Source organism: Rhineura floridana, chromosome 5 (genome assembly GCF_030035675.1).
Source record: "Rhineura floridana isolate rRhiFlo1 chromosome 5, rRhiFlo1.hap2, whole genome shotgun sequence".
NCBI classification, from domain to species: Eukaryota; Metazoa; Chordata; class Lepidosauria; order Squamata; family Rhineuridae; genus Rhineura; species Rhineura floridana.
Genome location: NC_084484.1, coordinates 172,878,987 through 172,894,456, shown reverse-complemented (window position 1 = coordinate 172,894,456; position 15,470 = coordinate 172,878,987). Strand labels below are relative to the sequence as shown.

General features: G+C 44.9%; 1 protein-coding gene across 4 annotated transcripts in view; it reads right to left on the bottom strand.

The window, feature by feature from the left end:
- The window catches only part of GRM5 (glutamate metabotropic receptor 5), a 313,504-nt gene that overhangs the window by 69,158 nt on the left and 228,876 nt on the right, over window positions 1-15,470 (bottom strand). For all 4 annotated transcript variants that reach the window (XM_061628880.1, XM_061628881.1, XM_061628878.1 and 1 more), the window contains exon 3: window positions 7,135-7,370. In XM_061628880.1, the coding sequence (XP_061484864.1) occupies window positions 7,135-7,370 (236 nt within the window). The remainder of the gene's footprint in view (window positions 1-7,134; window positions 7,371-15,470) is intronic.

Sequence of the window (15,470 nt, the reverse complement as noted above, 5' to 3'; positions counted from 1 at the left end):
CACCTCGCTCCAGACACAGATGACACAGATATTCATTTTGACACAGATATTCATTTTAATGCACATTTAACCCCAACATATGCATTTTCGTAAACGTTTTTTGGTTAGCAAACTGCATTGCAAAATTCAAATAATTGTTTCAATTCTCATATTGTTTTGGAAAGTGCGAATTTGATAGATTCAGCCTGAAAGGCAAACCAAATTGAATTTCCCGCCCATCTCTACCTGGACCCAGGGGAAAGCCTCTCTGAAGTGCTGTTTAATGCTTTAAAAATCAACACACACAAACACACACACACACGTTTACCCAGAATGCATTCCTTTACTTCCTTCCATGGAGCTATGCATTGCTTTTATCTGCTTTTTATAAGTCCGTATGGCTGACCCGAGTTGTCCTGTGACATGGAACTGAAAGCACTTAGAATCAAGTTGGATAACTCTGAAAACATCTCCCTCTCAGCAGTGCTTCAGCTGGGCAGAAAATCAATGTACTTAGAGGAGGAAGCAGCAAATGTTTGAATTAAGTATGACTAAAACTTCTAAGAAGAAATAATCTGGATGCTGCCATTTGAGCCTTGCCCTGGAATGATGATGCATTCCCAGCAGGCAGCAACACAGGGAGATTTATTCAAAATCTGAATGAACTACCATCAATGGCCAATGGGGTGGGTTTGATTTGGCGGGTGATAGGCTATGCACAACTGGGGAAGGGCCATAGCTCAGTGGTAGGTTGCAGGCAAAAGCAGAGCTCGGAAAAGTTACTTTTTTGAACTACAACTCCCATCAGCCCAATCCAGTGGCCATGCTGGCTGGGGCTGATGGGAGTTGTAGTTCAAAAAAATAATGTTTCCAAGCTCTGGGCAAAAGGTCTTACTTTCAGTCCTCAGCACTTCCAGGCATGACTGGGAATGTCCCTTGTCCGAACCCGTGAAGAGCCACTGTCAATACAGACAATGCCAAGCTACCTGGATCAATGATCTCACTCAGTATAAGGCAGCTCCCTATGGTGTATGATCATGATTATAACCATGCATGCTCAAGTGAGGGCATGTTGTGTTTTGGGTGTGGGTGTGCGCCAGCCTCACTTGTTCTCACTCTTTAGCATAAGAACATAAGAAGAGCCTGCTGGATCAAGCCAATGGCCCATCTAGTCCAGCATCCTGTTCTCAAACACAGGATCGACCACAACAGCACTCTCCCCACTTGTGATTCCCAGCAACTGGCATTGTACTTATGTATTTAAGTTTAGATTATTTCTTTTGTAGTATTGAATTTATTTTATGTTTGCTAAATTGTTTACTTTTGTCTTATTTGAATGTATTGCTATGTTTTGTAAACTGACTTCTCTCCCCTACCCCAGTGCTTTTATTTTGAGTGTTTGTTGTAAACAACTTTGGGCACAGGTCACTGTGGAAAGGTGGCATATAAATAAACCCAACCAACCAACCAACCAACCAACCAACCAACCAACCAAGGGCATACTGCCTCCACCAGTGGAGGTAGCACTTAGTCATCATGGCTAGTAGCCACTGACAGCTGTGTTGTTGTTGTTATGTGCCTCCAAGTCGACTATGACTTATGGCGACCCTATGAACAGTGACCTCCAAGAGCATCTGTCATGAACCACCCTGTTCAGATCAGCTGTATCTGCCATGAATTTCTAACCCTCTTTTAAAGCTATCTAAGTTGGTGGCCTTGTGTGGGAGCAAATTCAGCTTCATTTATTTATTTCATTTATTTTTAAAATGTATATGCTGCTTGATCGTAAAAAAAAAACCCTCTAAGCAGTTTACAAATATATTAAAATTATCAATAAAAGACTTAAAAACAAGTAATTAAAACAATTTTAAAACAATTTAAACCGCAACAGACTAAAATAAATACATAAACATATCAGTATCGATGTGTCATTGGATATCCCCAGGTTCTAGTATCATGAGAGAGGGATAAAAACATTTCTCTGTCCACTTTCTCCACACCATGCATAATTTTATACACTTCTATAATGTCTCCTCTTGCTCAGCTTTTCTCTAACCTGAAAAACCCCTTACAGGGGAGTGCTCCATCCCCTTTAGGGATGGGAGAGAAATGCGATTCAGTCCACATTTAAAGCAGAATCTATCAAATTTGTACTTTCTGAAACAATATGAGAACCAAAACACAACCATCCTTTGGAATTAATACATAACCAAATTACGCAATGCAGTTCTCCAACCTATGTTTACAATGTTTACCATGTTTACAAAAACACATGTATTATGGGAAAGTGTACATAAAAATGAATATATTAGTGAAAATAACATGCAAAAATGCATTATGTTATGTTGCAAAGATGTGTACGTTAGTCAAAGCTGCATACAAAATGCGTTTATAAGAAACAATGCTGAATGATTTTCATGAGGGTGGTTTTTTTGTTTTAAATGCAAACTGCTGCAGAAATGTGGAGAACTGAATTTAAGACGGGGAAAAATGAGAATCTGAGAGAACTGAAATGGACAGATCTTTCCTCCCCTAATCTCCTTAAGCATTTTGTTTGTCCTTTCCTGAAAATTTTCCAACTCCACAACATTGTTTTTGAGGTAACATCTGAGCAGGAGTACTTCCATAGTTGAACATCCTGGTCATGGTAGAATTCTCCCAACGTCCCTAATTATCTTTTGTTTGTTTGTTTGTTTTATATCCCACCCTTCCTCCCAGTAGGAGCCCAGGGTGGCAAACAAAAAACACTCTAAAACATCTTCAAAACAGACTTTAAAATATATTAAAGCAAAATATCTTTAAAAACGCATTAAAACAAAACATCTTTAAAAACATCTGTTTTGAAAAAGCTTTAAAAACATTTTGAAAAGTAATTCCAGCACAGATGCAGACTGGGATATGGTCTCTAGTTAAAAGGCTTGTTGAAAGAGGAAGGACTTCAGTAGGCACTGAAAAGATAACAGAGATGGTGCCCGTCCAAATTTAAGGGGAGGGCATTCCAAAGGGTAGATGCCACTACACTAAAGGTCTGCTTCCTATACTGTGTGGTACAGACCTACTGATAAGATGCCCAGTGAGCAGTCTCGCCACCACGTTTTGCACCAGCTGCAGCTTCCAGACCACCCTCAAGTGCAGCCCCACATAGTGCTCATCACAGAAATCCAGCTGGCGGTTACCAGTGTGTGGACAACTGTGGTCAGGCTATCCCAGTCCAGAAATGGCCGCAGCTGTCTTACCAGCTGAAGCTGGTAAAAAGCACTCCTAGCCACTGAGTTCACCTGGGCCTCTAGTGACAAAGATGGATCCAGGAGCACCCCCAGACTACGGACCTGCTCTTTCAGAGGGAGTACAATCCCATCCAAAGAAGGCAACTGAGCAATTATCTGAACTTGGGAACCACCAACCCACAGCGCCCCCGTCTTGCTAGGATTCAGGCTCAGTTTATTGGCCCTCATCCTGCCCACCACCGAGTCCAGGCAGCGGTCCAGGGCTTGCACGGCCTCTCTCGATTCAGATGTTACAGAGAAACAGAGCTGGGTATTGTTAGTGTACTGCTGACACCTCTCCCCAAATCTCCTGATGACCACTCCCAAGGGCTTCATATAGATGTTAAACAGCATGGGGGACAAGATGGTACCGTACGGCACCCCACAGGACAACTGCCAGGGGGCCAAAAGACAATCAGTCATTTCTATTCTCTAAAAACGACCCTGGAGATAGGATCAGAACCACTGTAAAACAGTCTCCGATACCTATCTCACCAAGTCAGCTCAGAAGGATACCATGGTCAATGGTATTAAAAGCCACTGAGATACCAAGTAAGAATAACAGGGTCACACTCCCCCTCTCCTTCTCCCGCTAAAACTCATCCATCAGGGCGACCAAGGCCGATTCAGTCCCATAACCAGGCTGACACCAAATTGGAATAGGTCAAGATAATCTGTTTCATCCAAGAGTACCTACAATTGCTGTGACTGGGGAAATCTGCACCTCTTCAAATCATGCACCTCTTGCTCTGCCACTATTAGAGGTTGAGAAACTGATGCCTTCTTTGCCATCTGTCAATTCTCCATACCCTCAACCATTTCATAGAAACACACTCATAGAGTATCACTGCATCATGTACCAAGGATACATGGCTGACTCTCCACTGCACAGCAATGAGGGTTCTGCAAGAGCTTCTGTATGTCATGTTAATTTATGGCATAGAGATGGCCTGCATCCCACAAGTTTAAAAGCCAGGAAAGCAACTGTTCTTTTGGTTAAAAATTTATTGGAAAAACATAATTGTCCTACAACAGGCTATTACCAATTCAAGATGCACCTCAGAAGTTGCAGTGTGTGAATGGCAGGCAGAGCAGTGCTGCATGATGTCTTAGTGTTTATGTGCATGCATCTACATTGGGATGGCACATCCACTGATCTCTCCAAGATTTAAATTCTGGAGAGTCAAGCAAGGCCGCAGGCCCCTGAAGAATGCCAGCTTTAGGAACCCACACTGAAAATTGTTATGAGACCTCTTCAAAAGGCGAAAACGGAGACTAAATAGGGAAACTGATGTGCCAGGTACAGCTAAAGACAATAGGGACTGGATGGTTGGAGGCATATGGGTTTCCCTTTTCTCCTATTTTTTTAAAAGCTAAATATTCACAACAAAAAGGGAAAATGGGAGTGATGCCACTGGTGCAGAATCATGTGAGGGAGAATGGAGATAGTATATCTGACGAATCCCCATGCCTGACGCCATATTTGGAGGATTATTTATTTATTTGTGAGTATTTATACCCTGCCTACTGTTGGGAGCAAATCATCAACACTTGTAACAAGTAACCTGAACTGGAGTGAGGATAGTCAGAAAGGCAACTGATTCTTCCCTTGCTGATTCCTTCTTTAGTTATTACTTGTTTGTTTTTCAGGCTTCACTTCCTTCCTCTTCCTTTCTAGTCAGTCAGAGATATTGCCTGTGAGTGTGAGCCTCATGGCTCTACCATGGCCACGCATATAGAATCATAGAATCATAGAGTTGGAAGGGGCCCTGTAGGCCATCGAGTCCAACTCCCTGCTCACAGCGGGAAATCCACAGCTAGAGCATCTCCCGCAGATAGCTGTCCAGCCTCTGCTTGAAGACATCCAGCGAAGGGGATCCCACCACCTCCCTAGGCAGTCGGTTCCATTGCCGAACTGCCCTTACTGTCAAGAAGTTATATGCATGTACTCAAAATGACTTTATTTCCCAGTAGTAATACACCTTAAGTTTCTTTATGCTTTCAGCTACCAGTTTTACCAGACTATTCATTTCTGCACTCTGCTGCAATATATACCAAACTTACAATACATTTAAAATGCAGTAACATAGACCGTGATATAACCATCACTGCAGAAGAGAAAAGGTGTTTTCCTCCCCAGTTCTCCAAAGTTCCGACAAATGCCATTCTGCAGCTGAGTCCCTTGTCCTAGATGGTGAACAGGGGTGTTAGTCACACACAGGCCAGGACTTCCTCACTGGGTGGCTGTTGCTGCTTGTGCCTCTCACAGCCCCTGGCTCAGGTGGCAGATGCAGAAGCTGCTGGGGGAGCAAAGATGTTCCTGCCCAGTCCCCAACTCTGCTACAAAATCTCCAGCCCATAGTAGGTCAACTAGGCAATAAGCCCAGCCCCGACACGGCTGAAGAACGTTAGCCCCTCCAATGATTGTCTGCAGCAGGGATGAGGAGCTTCCCCAAGTTCACTGTTAAACTTTAAACATTATTTGCTGCCATAGGAATGTGGCCAAGAGTGTTTTTATGGCTGGGGGTCTCTGAGGCCATATTGTTCCCCCCCCCATGCCTAAATCTGAGGAAGGAGCCTACGGGATCATGCCTAGGTTCCTTCCTCAGAATGAGGCAAGGTGTCCCCAAAGAGCACTTGCACAGTCATCACTTTGGCACAGCAGGAATTTTTTTTAAAAAAAAATGGGACTCTCCAAGGCCATCTCACCCAATCACTGTGGTGCCTTACTCTATGCCTTTTTTAGAGCGAGGCACTGAGGGTGAGGGTGTGATGACTGCACCATCAGGACTGGGCGGGGGAGAAAAGAGGAAGAGCAGTGAGGCAGTCATTGCCATTACACCATTGGGGAAGGTAATGCCAGAGGGAGCAACAGCTGGGTGGTATTTGACGGTCCACCTCAGGTAGCAAAGTGCATTGGGTTGGCCCTTTTAGCAGGTTAGTTAAAAAAAAGAACATGATTCTTACAAGCGAGTCTGATGAGAATGGAAGGTTCATCACTCAGTTCTTCCTTTTGCATTGTTTTTTGTGCTGCTCATGGAGAAAGAGACGTTTCTTCTTTTGCAGCTTGCCTGGAAACCAAGCTGGCTGGCAAGGAAAGATGGGGCGACCTATCCCTCCTCAACCATGCAACTCCACTCACCTGAATGAAATTCCTAGTCACCTATGGCTATCAGGAGAGTTCTTGAATAGAATCCTGGTTTATATGATCTTGACGTATGTTGATCTGTTATATTTATCATGATTGTCTTGAAGGACCAGAAAGATGTGTAGAAAATTTAGCTAGAGGGCCTTTTCAGTTGTGGCTCCCCATCTGGGGGATAAGCTCCCCAGTGAGGTCCATCTGGTGCCTTCCTTGACATCTTAGGAAAGACTTAGGAATTTGATAGACTGAACTGATGTCTTTTATCGGTATGCTGCCAAAGCTTCCTGTGGCTGTTTGGGGGTGCTATTGTTTTGTTGTTTTACTGTTGTGTTTTTATAGTGTGATACATTTGTTTTTATTTTTAACAGTGCTGAAGTTGCTTGGAGACCTCTGGGTAACAAGCAACTAATACATCTAATAAATAATAATTACTACTACTACTTACTTTTATTTATATATTTATTTTACAGATTTTTTTTACAGCCTGAGGCCATCAAAGGTAAAACCAAGATAAAATACACATTTTTGCTAATTCTAGAATATTAAAAAAATACTAGAAAAACATAAACTATGTTCAACCTGTTTGTTACCGATTGAAATGGTTATCTGAGTTTGCCCCAAGTTACTGGCACCATACCTTCATCCTGACATTGATTTCTCCAATTCTCATAATCCCAGAAGCAATTAACGGCTTGGACGTCAGTGATTTCAAATAAATAGACATGTAAGAATTAAGATGCTTACGGCTGCAGGTCTTATTGAATTTCATATTCTCCTGAGGGGACCCCTTCATCCGGCACTGGAAACGGTGTTGCCAAAATTCCTGAAACCATGGGTTTCGGTGATTGGTTTCTGGCTGAAGCTGCAGGTAATAATCATCAAACCATTTCACATCTGGAGACTGAAGCTTGATTGTTATTCCACCATCAGCCTCGCGCTGGTAGCCGTCTGTCACATCGTACCTGTCCGCCCAGCCATCACTGCAAAGATAAATAAAAGGAGAACACTCTGGGTGAGGATATGGCTGCTATGAATCATTGACAGGAATTATTGGCATTTGTCCTTGGAACAGCAAGGGGCCCTAAGTAAAGAGAGTTGACGCTGGACAATGAATATGCTGGAGGGGATGCTCTCTTCTTTCTACATACAGACATGCATGCACGCGTATAGCAAGATTTTGGGTGTCCTTTATTTACCATATCAGTGGAGAGCATCAGATCATGACCCTCACATTCTGGGGAGCAGCCCGTAATCAGACCGAAAGGACAAGTGGCCAGCCAGATCAGAAGGACCAGTTGTGCAAGCCACAAAAGTGCCAGACCCAAAAGGATGTTTATAAAAATATAAGAAGAGTCGTACTGGATCAGCCTAGCAGCCCATCTACACCAGCATCCTGTTCTCACAGTGGCCAGCCAGATACCTATGGGAAGCCTGCAAGCAGGACATGAGTGCAACAACCCTCTTCCGCTCATGATCCCCAACAAATGTTATTCAGAGGCATCCTCTGCCTGATACTGGAGGGAGCCTCTAGCCATTGTGATTAGTGGCCACTGACAGCCTTATCTTCCTTGTCCCCCTTTTAAACTTACCCAAGTTGGTGGCCAAGGGTACATACTGTGATACAGAATTCTGTAACCCAGACCAAAGCCCCATCACCATGTTGGAGTCCTTCAGCAGGGATCTCCTTGAGTTAGATTCCTTCAAACTGGGCCCCCCAGTATAGAAACCCCTGAACAAATTCCTTTAAGGGACGAGCACTCGCTCCACTAGAAGCCTCGTGCTTCCCAGCACCTGCTTGCCAACATAGCAACACACCTATGGGGACCTGACATAAAGAAGATGGACTTGTTGGCTCTAAACCAGAAGACCGTCCCTTTGATCCCTTCAGAAAGGGGGCAGATCCTGGGTGGAGTAGTTTGGCCTCAGCTGAGTTCCATACTTTATCACAGCAAGGTGTCTGTTTGGAGCTATCCAAGGTCCTGCAACTCCAGCCTGCTGCCTCCTGACTGACTAAACAACCTTCAGGTGTTTATTGTGCCCCATGTGCTCTTGCTTATGGTCAAGAAAAGATGCCAGGGTTTCCTGGATGGTGGGAACCATCTTGCATCTGACAAATCTCATAAGAACATAAGAAGAGTCAGGCTGGATCAGACCAAATGGCTATATTCTACCTCCAATGTCAGACATTGAATGTCACTGTGGCATACCTCGCATGCCAGGGGCAACGTCTCCTAGACAGTGATAGTCTGGCAGTAGTGATCCATATTCTGGGAATATCCTTTTAAAAAGAAGATAGAAATGTGTTTTACATGGGGCTGCCCTTCAAGACAGCTTGAAAGGCGCAATTAATTCAAAATACAGCAGCCTGGTTTGCTTCTTAACTCATTTAAAGGGCTGGTCTTGACCTTTAAAGCCCTTCAGATCTTGGGACCCAGGTATGTTAAAAACTACTTTCTCCCATACCTGTGCAAAAGCTATAATTCTGCATTAAGGTCCATCTCAGAATGCCACCACCATCTGAGATTAAGCAGGTGGCAACAAAGGCTGAGCCTTTCTTATCAGGGGAGCCCCAAGGAGGCTCACCTGGTGCCTACCTGGGATATCTTGAAGGTGTCAGGTTGGCCTTTTCATTCTCCCATGCATTAAGTGTGGGAAGGATGCTGTATTTTAAACGCTAGGAATGGACGTTTTCACTGCTGGTATTTAATTGTGTTGTTCCTTAAGAACATAGGAAAAGCCCTGTAGGATCAGGCCAAAGGCCCACCTAGTCCAGCATCGTGGTCTCACAGTGGCCAACCAGATGCCTCTGGGAAGCCCGTAAGCTGGATCTGAGTGCAACAGCATTCTCCCTACTTGTGAGTCCCAGCAATTGGTATTCAGAGGCATACTGTCTCCAACAGTGGAAGGAGAATATAGCTATCACATTTATAGTTTTATTGTATATCTTATTATTGTTCTATTTGCATAGTAAACTGCCCTTGGATACAGATTGTGAAGGTAAGTGCCGCAAATGAACAAACAGATATGATGTAAGCCACCAGACTGATGTGGACATGTAAACCTGGCAGGAACCCCACTCTTCCCCCAACCTATTGATTAAAGCCTGCACCTGCCATGTCCTCATTTATGCACCCAGCTCTTTTCACAAATGGATGAAGGTTGGATTTTGGTGAGTTTCGCTTGGAGCATCTGCAGCCTCTTTCCAGCTGCCAGGCACTGAACACAAATGACAGCGAATGAAGTAAGAGGGATGACTTCATCCGCCGGTCATAAATAAATACCAGAAGATGATGCTGTCTGATGAAGTAATACAAACTCAAGATGACTTAGCCGAAGATTCATAGGCCCTTCACGTCTCCGCAAGGTTTTCAGGAATTGGCTTTTTTTAAAAAAAGAGGGTTGAAATAAGATGGGGAGGGGACGCTGAGTTCTGAGTGGGACCACTGGAATAATTAGGTGTTATTACGCTTTAGAATGGCAGAGAACTGTTTTCAACCTGAGGGCCATGTTCTCTTCTGGGCAACCTTACGAGGGCCATATGACAGTGCTGGTCAGGGCCAGAGGTGAAAGTGGATGGAGCAATGAATGTAAACATTATCTTTGTACAGTAGGGCAATTTCTACACACTCACACATTCCTCTCTATCCCCCATCCAGGCAGGGGCATCACTACCGGGGTTCGGAGGGTGCGGCCCGCACCCAGGTGTCACCATGAGGGGGGTGACACCCAGAGCCGCCCCGCCCCATGCCGTTGCCTGGCAAGGCTGCTCCAACTCCTCCTCGGAGGTGGGCGGGTGAGACCGGAAGCAGCGTCGGTGGGGCGAGAGAGGCGCGCTGGCGTTCCCAGGCCTTCTCTGGCTGGGTGCCCCTCTGGCACGCGCCCTCCCAGGGGCATGGACGGGGTGGCTGGCCTCGAGTGCCCCCGCATGCGCACACAAGCCCAGCCACCTTGTCCATGCTCCTGGGAGGGCGCGCACTGGAGGTCCGCACCCCCCCACACTCCTGCTAGTGACGCCGCTGCATCCAGGCAAGCAGGAGGCATTGCTGGAGTTCAAGGCCATATTCCAGCCAAACACTCAAGGAGGGTGAAAAGCAAGTGTGGCCTGGGAAGAATCCTGACAGCCAGACAGAAAAGTTTGAAGGGCCACATTCAGATCCTAGACCAGAGGTTCCTTACCCGTTTTAGGATAACTTCCATCCTCTTATATCTCACCTTGTGCACCCTTATGTACATACAATCTCTTTCCTCTTCCCCCCCCAAATACCAATTCCTTGTGTAAAGTGAAATATATAAATTTTAGCCAATAAATTACCACCACCAAACATGACAACATCCCAGGCTGATGAAAAATGTGATCAGTGCGTCACTGTTCATACAACCCCCGCCCGCCCCTGCACCCCTCGACATATTAAAAGGATCAATGTGGGGCTACCTTTTACAGTATGCATGTGAGAAATTGATGATGAGGATGACGGTGAGGGTGAAGGTGATGATGGGAATTGGTGAGTGGCGACCATGATGAGGATGGTTAGGATAGCCTTGCTCGTGCTGTGTCGTTGAGTTCCTCTGGATAGCACTGTATAGTACAAAAGACAGTATTTCAGCACCATTGACAATCGGGAACTGCGTCACAGCGGGGCACATTAAGTATGGCTTCAAACAATATGCTAATAGTGTGTTTATGCAGTGACACTTGCATGCCATGGGATCATGCTTCCTGTTACATGGTGGGTGGTGGGTGGAATGACTCTGAGGCTCCCTATCCCTGTGCTTGACTAATCTAAAATGACTGTTCGACTGTCTGTAGGTTTAAAATGCTCAATCAAATCTGGAAAACTGATTTTTTCCAGAACACCAATTGCACTGCTCTCAGAAGGGAAAGCACTCTGCATGTGCTTGAATACCCTCCTGTCTTCCTCGCCAGCCCAAAGTCTGTTGGTCAGTTTTAGGGTTAAATGGGGATTTGAACTCAAGATTCCCACAACTTCAAAAAGAGCATTCCAGCCTTCCTACCATATTGCTCTGCAGATATTTTGAAAACAAGGCTTGCGGCTTACAGGAAACAAATCTATAGGTTATCACGGTCTCCAGATCACTGCCCTAGAAGTTGTAATACTTATGTTACAAGCTTGATGGCCGATATGCAACAGCATCTCCAAAGCTATATCAAGTAACCATGGCAACTAACTGTATAGCCATTTTTAACAAAAATATGAATTACAAGGCTTCTTTATTGTTGCTGTAAGAAAAGGGGTAAGCCTGAACGTTTTAGTGTTGCATGTTTTTTTTTTTTAAAAAAAACCCACATGGCTTTGTATTCTTTGTGTTGTCTTCCATTTTGCCACCCACTCAGAAAGAACATGGCAATTAGTATTACATAACGGTATTAAATTGGGAATGATGCCATTCATTGAAGTGCATTTAATTGCAGCTATACTTGGTCCTACATACATATAGGTTAGATGAAGGGTCTTACATAAACGCAAGTAGAACCACCCAATCCAGATGGCCCTTTAATTTCAGGAAGGACCACTTTGCCCCCACACCCATAAAGAAGACTCAGGACACATACACTGGGATGATAAAATATAACAATTTTTTGGAGAACATGCAGGTCAATCAACCAGATCAAACCAATTCAAACCTTCCAGGCAGGTGAGTCCTTTGCCTACCTCGGGGGGGGGGAAATCCACCCCCCCAAAAAACCCTGGGCATGTAAACAACCATTCGCTGTGACTCCCCAGCCAACGATGAGGAAAACTTCCCTCCTTGTTAGGCCAGCCTTGGGTGTGTGTACCCAATCTGAACATCCGGGCCCCGCTGTACTGGCGTTCACCCAAATGCCCAAACCAGACCACCAGGGACACCCTCAAGTCATACCCCGGCCTCAACCCAGGTGATTCCTAGAGGGTGCCCGTGAAACGCAGAATGCCTCAGTGCACAGATTCTTACCGCCCATCACCTGCCTGGACTCTGCACCATAAGGTAAGGCACCTCACCCTCAATGTAGCCAATTGAATTAAACCCCACAGTATGGAGTAGGCAAATCAAAGGGGGGGATGAATGCACCTCCCCCCAAAAAATTCCTACTCGGCCCCTAAACAGTGACTAGACAAGCTCATAATGAAAGGGTGGGTGGGTGTCGCAAAAGGGAGCAAAGAGGGAGAGCTGAGGGCAGAGCTTTTAAGCCCCCCCTCCTAATTGGTCCCCCAGGCCCCCACATGGCCTCCCTCCCTTCCTTAGGACGAACAAACTCGGAAGGAGGCGGTGGAGGCAAATGAGCCCCCACTTTGGCGGGAACGTTCTTGTGAGGGGGTGATGTGGAATGCAGAAGCAGCAGAGGGTGGGGGTGCATGGCCCTTTCCCTCACCTGTCAACCTGCTTTGCATTTCACCTGCCTACCTGCTTCACCTATCCCTGCAGGCTTCCTGCAAGTGGAGGACACATATTTGGAAGCCTACATCTGAAAAAGCTGTGTTGTCAGGTGTACGTGTGTGTGGCTTGGAGTGGAGAAACAGCAGGCATAAAGAGGATTAAGAACTCAGTCCCCTCTGCTCCTCTGTTCTAAACCTCTAAATCCCCCTGTAAAAGCGGTTTTTGATAGAACGGCTAACTAGGCTTGGTTTTGTGCAGTTAGACCCTAGAGAAGGGGTCGCCAACCTTTCTGGACCAGTGGGCACATTTGGAATGTTGAGAAAGTCATGTGGGCGCCAGACTTAAAATCACTGCTGTGGGGATGTGGCCTATCACAAAATGGTTGCCATGGGGGTAGGGCATAACACAAAATGGCTGCCACAGTCAAATGATCAGGAAAAGACACATGATATGGTGTGGGCATGCCTCAACCCATCATTCAACTCCATCTTTCAAAAAAAAGGCACCTGCATCAGCCATTGCCTTGTTAACTCCGTTCAGAATGGATGAGGGAAGGAGTTCACTCATGTTCTTCAATGGAATGTGGGTTTGTTTAAAGGGCATGTTCAGTGTAGAAGAGGCTGAGCCAGCACAAATAGGAACTGAGCAGAAAGAGCAAGCTAGCCTCTTGTGCATTTTGGATTTTTGAGAGGATATTTACTGAGACCTTTTCATGGGTGCCTTAGGAGGCACTGGAAGGCACGCTGGTGTCCACATGCACTATGTTGCCGGCCTTTGGAACCCTAGCACAGGAAGAATGCAAGGTTTAAAAGAAAACAGCTGCAACAAAACATTGCAGTGTGGAGTGCTCGTATTTAGGATTCCAGCTACTCCATTTCATCCTCCTCCACCTCCCGCCCACCGTCTTATAGATCTGATGTATTTATTTTTATTTTTATTTATTTAATTTAATTTATATACCGCCCTAAGCCCAAGGGCGCTCTGTGTTTATCTTCTTTGACTTCTTTTGTAAACTGCCCTGTGGCTTGTGCAAAGAGCGGTATATAAATTATGCAAACAGATACATAAAATCAGGGCATTCTGGGAAATTAAACTGATAGCTAGGCCCAGGCACCTGCCATTGCTTTGAACACTGGGCTGATTTTTTAAAAAAGTTGCCCCCAGTGCTGGCATTAGTAATAGTCCCTCCCAGGGTGTTGGGGCCCTGGCAGCTGCCCAAGGATGCCGGGTGCCTGATGCCAGCCCTGTTCTGAACCTGCTCTGTGCAGCAGCCACAACCATCCCTAAAAAGATTTTTCTTCTTTGCCTTAGGTAGCCACAAAGGGCAGACGAATACGAAGGATGCTAGAACTGACATCTAAGTGATGCGCAACAAATGTCACTTTCTGCAAGGTTTCCATTTGGTTTCAGGGAGCCCAGCAATTACCTCCTGCCCAGGGAAGTGGCGAGTTCTTTCATTCCAGCCTCCTTTCATTCCCTGGGCCCTCCCCACTCCGCCGTGCCCGCCAATCTATCGCTGATGTCACGAAGGTTAATGAGCACATTCATTAGTTGGCAGTCCAGTCTCTTTTACTTTACCTAAAGCTGGTTGCAGCCCACATCCCTGTGACAGAAGCTGCTGCTTGTCCCACATGGAATAATTCAGCTGCCAGATCTCTGAATGACACAGCTTTAGCAGATATTCTGTTACATTATGTCTTATGTTATGCTAAGTTTTGTTATGGTTTATTTATATACTGCTTGCCAGTCCAAAGGCAGTAAACAGCATATTAATACAAAAGAAAGAGACAATAAATATCCATCAGTCCATCAAAATAATATAAAAGAGCAAAAAATAACAAAATGCCCACACATCATACTGGATATTGTAGTGTATTGGGTCAGTGTTATTATGACTGTGGTTGACTGAGGGTGTCTATAATCTGTTGCTCTTTCATTGATAATTTAGGGGTCTTAAAAAACAGATTTAGGCATGCCCATGTGGAATGCTTCTCTTTGGCTGCTTTCACTAGGGCTAATAGCGCTAGTTTAACGGATTAAAAAGGTAGTGCTTTGTTCTGGATTTCAAAAATCCCTTTCACACTGCAGTACCTGTTATACCAGCATTTTGCGCAACAGTCTTTCACACATAGAGCAGAGTTTTTCTCCCCCCCCCTTCATTCGGCCTCACGCGACACCGGATGAGCAGGTCTTCATCTACCTTTGGTTTGAGGCCTGTTATTTTGGTGCATGGGGAGGGGGGGTTGAAAGTAGGGTTGCCATATTCCACTTCCACAAATCTGGGCAGTCTAATTTGCATATTATGCAAATATTTGCATATTAATATTTGGATTATCCAGTTGTTTTGTTTTTGTGTCTAGGAATTACCACCAAAAACTGGGGAAAGATGTGAGAAATCTTTTTTTAAAAAACAACGTAACATTTTCAGCCTTAAATGCCTAGCCTCTAGTTTCCACTATGGAATGTTGATTGATTGATTAAGAGGATTTATATCCTGCTGTTAAAAACAGAGCTCAGCACAGCTTACAAATATAATAAAAACAATAAAAATGCACAATCAATATAAAAACATAATAAAAACACAAAATAGCAACAAACAAAGTAAGTCAGGGCAGCAGTACGGTTAACCATTACATATACAATATATTTCAGAGATGTGGTGGGTGGAGAAAAACAAGAAGCCAAAATGTTAGGAAAAGGAGTCT